The sequence below is a fragment of the Saimiri boliviensis genome, chromosome 7, assembly GCF_048565385.1.
Source record: "Saimiri boliviensis isolate mSaiBol1 chromosome 7, mSaiBol1.pri, whole genome shotgun sequence".
In the NCBI taxonomy this organism is placed as follows: domain Eukaryota; kingdom Metazoa; phylum Chordata; class Mammalia; order Primates; family Cebidae; genus Saimiri; species Saimiri boliviensis.
Window position 1 is genome coordinate 67,945,541 of NC_133455.1, and position 7,937 is coordinate 67,953,477.

Consider the following 7,937-nt stretch of genomic DNA (forward strand, 5'->3'; position numbering starts at 1 on the left):
AGCTTCATTCAGCAGGGATAGTCATTTGGCTTCATGGGGCAGGCAGCATGAGAGCCTCCCTACCTCCATCCTTCTCACGCAGATGCTGGGAAGAACTTTCTCGAGGACACAGTCCCCTGGAGACAGGCTTGGTAGCCAGACAGCCTTATAAGCAGGGACAGGGAAAGGACCAGCCTGGAGAAAAGTCCTAGTAAAGAGGTGAGGGGCACTGGCCCCCAGGGCTGGGTGGCTGCTACGAAGTCCTAGGAGTGCCTCTCAGGCCCAGTGCAAGGTGGGACACATTCCCACCTCCAGTGCTCTTTTGTCACCTCCCTTCTCCTCTCCCAGCTCCTAGACCCGGGCCTGGTGTACATTAGGTTCTGAATACATACTTGTTGAATTGTAAATGCTCGGGATTTGTCTGACCAAGGATGCAGGCAAAGGTGATAGACAGGTGTGCAGAAGTGAGGACCCGTTCCACTGAGGCAAGGCAAGGGAGTGAGGTCGGCGGACGGCAGGGAGGTGGAGGGAGCTCAGAGACTGGGTTTGTTTGGGGGAGTCTGCCCCTATTTGGTGAGTGAATGTGTGTGTGTGTGTGTGTGTGCATTTGAGAGCACAGCTCTGTACGATTCGGGTGTGAGTGTGTGCGACGAAACGTGGGCAGGCGGGAGTGTTGGGGAGCCAGGTGCAGCGGGGGTGTGAGCGTGCAAACCAGCAGCTGTGAGGCTCCGCACTGCTTCTCCTCCTCTTCTCCCCCTCCCAGCCTTTCTTCCCCGGGACTCCTGGGGCTCCGGTATGCCCCCCAAGATCCCCTCCGCAGGTGGATTACTTGGGCTGCAGGCTGAGGGCAGCTAGAGGGACTCACAGGCCATTCCACCCGCACACCACCAGACCCCCAAATTTCAAACCCGCCAGCACCTCCTCCACCTGGGAGAGAAGGGCATAAGAACGTCATTTCCTGCCCCGAAAGCAGCCTCGAGGGCCGGCCAACAACACCTGCTGTCCCTGTCCGCGCCCGGTTGGCCACCCGGTTTCTGAGGGGTGGGGGGGCTTGGCAGGGCGGCGCGGAGGGCGCGGGGGAGGGGCCCGGGGCGGAGAGCACGGCTCCTTCACCGTCCACCTGTGGCTCCTGCTCGGAGCGGCGAGGCGGGGGCGGGGCCTCACTCTGGATATAACTCAGGTCGCGCGGGCCGCCACCGCCACCGTCGTCGGCAAAGCCTGAGTCCTGTCCTCTCGCTCTCTCCTCCCAAGGCAGCATGAGCTTCACCACTCGCTCCAGCTTCTCCACCAACTACCGGTCCGTGGGCTCCGTCCGGGTGCCCAGCTACGGCGCCCGGCCGGTCAGCAGCGCGGCCAGCGTCTATGCAGGCGCCGGGGGCTCTGGTTCCCGCATCTCCGTGACGCACAGCACCAGCTTCCGGAGCAACAGGGGGGTCGGGGGCCTGGCCGCGGGGATGGCCGGGGGTCTGGCAGGAGTGGGAGGCATCCAGAACGAGAAGGAGACCATGCAAATCCTGAACGACCGCCTGGCCTCCTACCTGGACAGAGTCAGGAGCCTGGAGACCGAAAACCGGAAGCTGGAGAGCAAAATCCGGGAGCACCTGGAGAAGAAGGGACCCCAGGTCAGAGACTGGAGCCATTACTTCAAGACCATCGAGGACCTGAGGGCTCAGGTAAGGGGAGTGGTGGGAGAGACCTCAACTCCCAGCCATGTCTGATCCTCCAGTTACACACTCCTCTGCCTCTTTCCCTCGTTCCATGTCCACCCCAGGCAGCCCCTACTCCACTGGGAAATTCCAAGACTTCCAACCAGGCTCCTAGCCACAGAAGCTAGGCATGGGAGGGCTCTTCCCCAGGAGAGCCGAGGAACGGGACAGGGCCGAGAGCTTTACGGAGGAAGTGGACAGCTTGGAGGGAGGTGAGGAAAGGCCAGTAAAGAGGAGGAGACACTGGCTTCTGGCCGCGTGGGGACTATTGGAGGGTTAAGCGGATGTGGCTATGGCTGAATCATCTAAGAGTCAACATGAAGACTTTCTTTGGGTGGAGCCAATCCAGGGAGTAGGGGGCCCAGAGTGAGCAGTTGCACTAGAGAAAAAATGCCAGGAGAGGTCCAGGGACAGGACTTTTTAGTAGTGGCTCACTTCTGGGCAGGCGGGCCTGAGCTCAAGAGGGGCAGAGCGCCGGGATCTAGGAAAGGAGTCCAGGAAAGAAGGGAATGGGGTGGGGCTAAGATGAAAAGGGATAGGTGTTCAAAGAGAGCCTCTGGCTATTCCTGGCACTAGGAATTTTTCGCTAGGACACATAAACACTTTTCACACACTCAGCCCACCCATCACTGACTTTCCATTCATGGAGCAATCTCTCTCGACTATCCCCCCAGATCTTCGCAAATACTGTGGACAATGCCCGCATCGTTCTGCAGATCGACAACGCCCGTCTTGCTGCTGATGACTTTAGAGTCAAGTAAGTTGTGGGGCAAGGGAGCTGGGGGTCTGGGGGTGGAGCTGAGAAGGGTATGCTCCCCTGGCTAGATCAGGTAGGGGCTCACAGTGGGATCCTGTTCAGATGTGGGTGGATGAGAGTCTGGGTCCATCAGTGTATTCATTTAACTATTCATTTGTGTGTGTGTGTGTGTGTGTGTGGTTTTTTTGTTTTTGTTTTTGTTTTTTGAGACAGAGTCTTACTCTGTCTCCCAGGCTGGAGTGCAGTGGTGCTAACTTGGCTGACTGCAACCTCTGCCTCCTGGGTTTAAGAGATTCTCCTGCCTCAACCTCTCGAGTAGCTGGGGCTACAGGCACGTGCTACTACACCCAGCTAATTTTTGTATTTTTAATAGAGACAGGGTTTCACTGTGTTGGCTAGGCTGGTCTCAAACTCCTGACCTCAGGTGATCCACCCGCCTCGGCCTCCCAAAGTGCTGGAATTACAGGCGTCAGCCACCATGCCCAGCCCAAATAAGCATTTGTATGACCCTGTTTAAGAATACTATCCTCCAAGTGCCAACAGTGGTGCTCAGGGGACTACCACCTGATTGCTGACTCAAGTTGCTGGTTTGCAGGGGGCACAGAACTGCTCTTAATAGGTGGTGTGTGTTAAGAAGGTCAGAGATAGGGGCCCCTCTGATCATCTCTACTCTTACAGGTATGAGACAGAGCTGGCCATGCGCCAGTCTGTGGAGAGCGACATCCATGGTCTCCGCAAGGTCATCGATGACACCAATGTCACTCGGCTGCAGCTGGAGACAGAGATCGAGGCTCTCAAGGAGGAGCTGCTCTTCATGAAGAAGAACCATGAAGAGGCAAGCGGGGGCCACTGGCCAAGCCAGGAACTGAGGGGCCAAGACAAGTCTAGGTGGGAGAATAGACAGGACAAGCCACTTCGAAGTGGCCTTGATGAGAAGTTTAGAAATAGCAGCCTGGGCTCTTCTTAACAAGACTGTTCTGACAAACTCTGTGACTCGCCTGAATTACAGGTCAAAATGATATGAGTGACAAGAGATGAGAACAAAAGTAGAAGCAGCTAGAACCAAGAGCTAGGGGTGATGGAGGAATGAGAGCAGGTGGACTTGGCAGGGCCTCCTAAAAGATGGTAGAAGGAGCAGGTTTGTGAAGGGGAGGGTGGATGAAGGTACTGTGAGAAACCGTCATTTCTACCCAGTGGCATTTCTACCCACTGGAGTAGAAAGGCCGGAACTAATATTGCCCCGAGTGCAAGCCCAGGGGTTCTCCCGGTCTCTTCTCCAGCTGATCCTGTGGGCCTTCTAGAAGAGGCAGTCACAGAGGACGGGCCTTATTGGAGCCCTGACCCTGAGCTCTCCGCACTTTTTCCCCTGTCACCTTTAGGAAGTAAACGGCCTACAAGCCCAGATTGCCAGCTCTGGGTTGACCGTGGAGGTAGATGCCCCCAAATCTCAGGACCTAGCCAAGATCATGGCAGAAATCCGGGCTCAATATGATGAGCTGGCTCGGAAGAACCGAGAGGAGCTGGACAAGTACTGGACTCAGATGGTACGTGAGGGGAAGGGATGGCTGCCAGGCTGTGGGAGGGAGGCAGACAGGGAAGGAGGGGCCTGATGGACTGTCCCCACCCTGCAGATTGAGGAGAGCACCACAGTGGTCACCACACAGTCCACGGAGGTTGAAGCTGCTGAGATGACACTCACAGAGCTGAGACGTACAGTGCAGTCCTTGGAGATCGACCTGGACTCCATGAGAAATACGGTGAGTGCCTTCGAATCACCTGCTCAGCTCCTCTGGACTCCTGATCTCCTTCACCTGGCCTCAGGCCCAACCCTGTCTCAACCCAAATCCTACCCCTCCCATCATGAGTTCCTTTATCTCAGAGAGTCGTTTCCTCTTTGCATGTGCCACCACTCCTGTCCCTTACCCCAGTACTTGGCACACAGCAGGTGCCCAAAAGTTTCCAAAAGTGAAGGGATGAGCAGTCCTGGGACTCTGGGCTCACCCTTCCCCTCCTCCCTGTGCCTCTGCAGAAGATCAGCTTAGAGAACAGCCTGAGGGAGGTGGAGGCCCGCTACACTCTGCAGATGGAGCAGCTCAATGGGATCCTTCTGCACCTGGAGTCAGAGCTGGCACAGACCCGGGCAGAGGGACAGCGCCAGGCCCAGGAGTACGAGGCTCTGCTGAACATCAAGGTCAAGCTGGAGGCTGAGATCGCCACCTACCGCCGCCTGCTGGAAGATGGCGAGGACTTCAGGTGAGTGGGGCTCTCCTACCCACACACGCTGAGGTCACTTCTGCCCAAAGCCTCAGGTTTCGGAAGCACCCAATGTGCGTGTTCATTAGTATCCACTGAGCACTTGGCCATTGCTCTGTGGGCACCCCTGTGTCTTCAAAGGAGTAACCATTACAGAGGTTTCACCCTTGAAGAAAGCAAACTATTGTCTGTAGCTGAACTTAGTGTGCAAATGAAGTTCGGCCTTGGGTTTCCCTTTTCTAAGGGGCTGAGGAGGATTTGGAAATAAAGGTAGAGGTTAAGAGGCTTTTTCCCTCTACCTTTCTTGTCTCCCTTCTACTCTGCGGGGCTGTTTATAACTGGGACTTGGTCTTCTGTTACAGTCTTAGTGATGCCCTGGACAGCAGCAACTCCATGCAAACCATCCAAAAGACCACCACCCGCCGGATAGTGGATGGCAAAGTGGTGTCTGAGACCAACGACACCAAAGTTCTGAGACATTAGGCCAGCAGAAGCAGGGGACCCTTTGGGGAGCAGGAGGCCAATAAAAAGTTCAGACATCATTCAGTGTTACTTTGTGTCTTCTTTTGGCTGTTTTCATACTCGTGCAAATGGGCAAATGCCCTAACCCAACAGTCCCATCCCTGATCCAGCAGAAACCACCTCTGACCCCTGAGGGTTTCATATAGATAGAAGTGCAGAAGGAAGATACTGTATTCTTAGAAACACTTCTCAGAGACAGAGGACGGAGCAGTAGATGTGATGGGTCACAGGCAGTGGGGATCCCTACAAGTAGAATCTTTGCCTTGAAGCGATCTTGTGATCCTAAGATCCCTGACTGATCTTTAGCAGAAACCTGAACCAGAGGAAGAAATTAGGCCAAGGACAGAGGAGAGAGGGAGGCACACCTGGCCCTCCCCAACCCTGCTGTTCTGCACCCTTGGCCCACTGCCCAGGGCCTTCCACCCACCCCTTTTTCCTCAAACCCCAGCCCATAACTCATCCCCTGAACCTATGGTGCCCTAAGCTGTGTTCATTCACTCAATGGAGACATGATTTTTAGGGTGCTAGAGGTCTGGCTAGAAGTTGAGTAAACGATCATTGAAGTTCCCATCTAGGAAAGAGGTGCCCCTGAGTAAGCACCCACATACGTAAGGATGAGCACCGTTTTTTTTTTTTTGTTTTTGTTTTTGTTTTTTTTTTTTTTTTTTTTCTGAGATGCAATTTTGCTCTTGTTGCCCAGGCTGGAGTGCAATGGAGCGATCTTGGCTCACGGCAACCTCTGACTCCCAGGTTCAAGCGATTCTCCTGCCTCAGCCTCCAGAGTAGCGGGACTACAGGCATGTACCACCACACCCAGCTAATTTTGTATTTGTAGTAGAGACTGGGTTTCTCCATGTTGGTCAGGCTGGACTCAAATTCCTGACCTCAGGTGACCCGCCCGCTTCGGCCTCCCAAAGTGCTGGGATTACAGGCGTAAGCCACCATGCCCAGCCCCAGCCTTGATTTTGTAAACTCGACTTTCTTCATTTAACATTTTGTCTTGGACAGCTTTCTGAATCAGTATGCACAGTCCTGCCTCATTCATTTGAGTAGCCACTTAGTACCCTGCTGTGTGGAGTACAAGTTAATTAGCCTAACCTAGGTCTTCAAGTGATGATGTCTTGATCTTTAGTAGTTTTGGTTTTGCAAAAAAACAGACCCCAGCCAACATTATAGGATGCACAGCAGACTGAAGGTAAAACAGGACGTCCTGGGGAGTCTGAGCAGTACTTGCAGCTGAGTCAAGCTGATCGGCGTAATCCAAGACGATGCACCTGATACGATTAGCACCCCCATTAGACAATGTCTCACAGTTTCCAGGGCGCTTATGCATTTGATCCTCATTACAATCCTGTGAAGTATGCAAGGCAGTGGGTATTATTGGCTCTGGCTCTGAGAGTTGAACACTGAGGTCCACAGGTATCATGTGACTTGTCTGAGGTCACAGAAGCTTAAAGCAGGAACCATGTCTCCAGGTTCCCAGTCCGCAGATCTCTCCTCTGTGTGCTATAACTTCGCCAGCTGCACATTAGAATCCCTGGGGAGCTTTACAAACAATACTGAGACCCCGGTCCCAGTGCCAGAGATTCTGACTCAGGTGTTTGGAGGGCAGGACTCAGGGCAAATGTTTGAAAAGCTCCCTAGGTGACTCTAATAGGCAGTCAAGTTTGGAGGCCAGACCCAAGCTGTACCTGAGGTTTGCAGCACAGCATTCCTTCCTGATTCAGGTCACGGTTGTGCCTGTTTTATTTATTTATTTAGTTAGTTCGTTAGTTAGTTAGTTATTTTTGAGACAGAGTCTTGCTCTGTCACTCAGGCTGGAGTGCAGTGGAGCAATCTCAGTGCACTGCAACCTCCACCTCCCAGGTTGAAGTGATTCTCCTGTCTCAGACTCCCAAGTAGCTGAGATTACAAGCATGCACCACCACACCCAGTTAGTTTTGTATTTTTAGTAGAGATGGGGTTTCACATGTTGGCCAGACTGGTCTTGAACTCCTTACCTCAGGTGAGCTGCCCACTTCAGCCTCTGAAAGTGTTAGGATTATAGGCATGAGCCACCGTGTCCGGGCAACCCCTGTTTTATTCATCCTGGTGTCATCCTGGATTGGTCATGTAGCAATGGCAATTATCATCATAAAAACCAGTATTTACTGAGCACTTTCTACATGTCAGGCACATTACATACATTCATTTACTTAATCCTAACAAGAACTCTGTGAGATGGATAGTATTGAAATCCTCATTTTACAGGTGAAGAAACTGAGGCTTACAAAGATAAACCAACTTCCTTAAGGTCTCACGGCTAAATAAATGACAAAGCCAGAATTCAAACCCAGGAGATCTGGCTGCAAAATCCAAAAGGCAGTAGTTGGAATGGACTGGCATTCAGCTCCATTCCAAATGGGTACCTTTCTGCTCCAGAAACCAAGGAGCTCAAAGGTGCACTTCCCAGATCCCCTGGAGGAAGTGAATTACGTTGCACTTATTAGACGCAGATGAATATGAATTGGAAAGTGGAAGTGAGGTGAAGCCCCTCCTCTGTTGCTTTGATTGTTCCTGTTGGCATGTCTGGCCATGGGGCTGTGGGATTTTTCTGGAGCAGTGTCCTGTGTCCAGTTATTCGCTCTGCAGGTATCGAGTACTGGGAGGCAGGTGAACCACGAGGAGCAGTAGCAGTTTCCTGATCCATGGATCACAGCTGCAATTGTGTGTTTATGGGG

At 53.1% G+C, this 7,937-nt stretch overlaps 1 protein-coding gene across 1 annotated transcript; it reads left to right on the forward strand.

The window, feature by feature from the left end:
* The first annotated feature begins 1,150 nt into the window (after positions 1-1,150).
* Positions 1,151-5,256, forward strand: KRT18 (keratin 18). The gene is made up of 7 exons (XM_039471794.2): positions 1,151-1,652; positions 2,360-2,442; positions 3,121-3,277; positions 3,822-3,986; positions 4,074-4,199; positions 4,472-4,695; positions 5,058-5,256. Exons 1-7 carry the CDS (start codon positions 1,236-1,238, stop codon positions 5,176-5,178), a joined length of 1,293 nt encoding a protein of 430 aa, XP_039327728.1. The 5' UTR covers positions 1,151-1,235; the 3' UTR covers positions 5,179-5,256.
* The last annotated feature ends 2,681 nt before the right edge of the window (positions 5,257-7,937 follow it).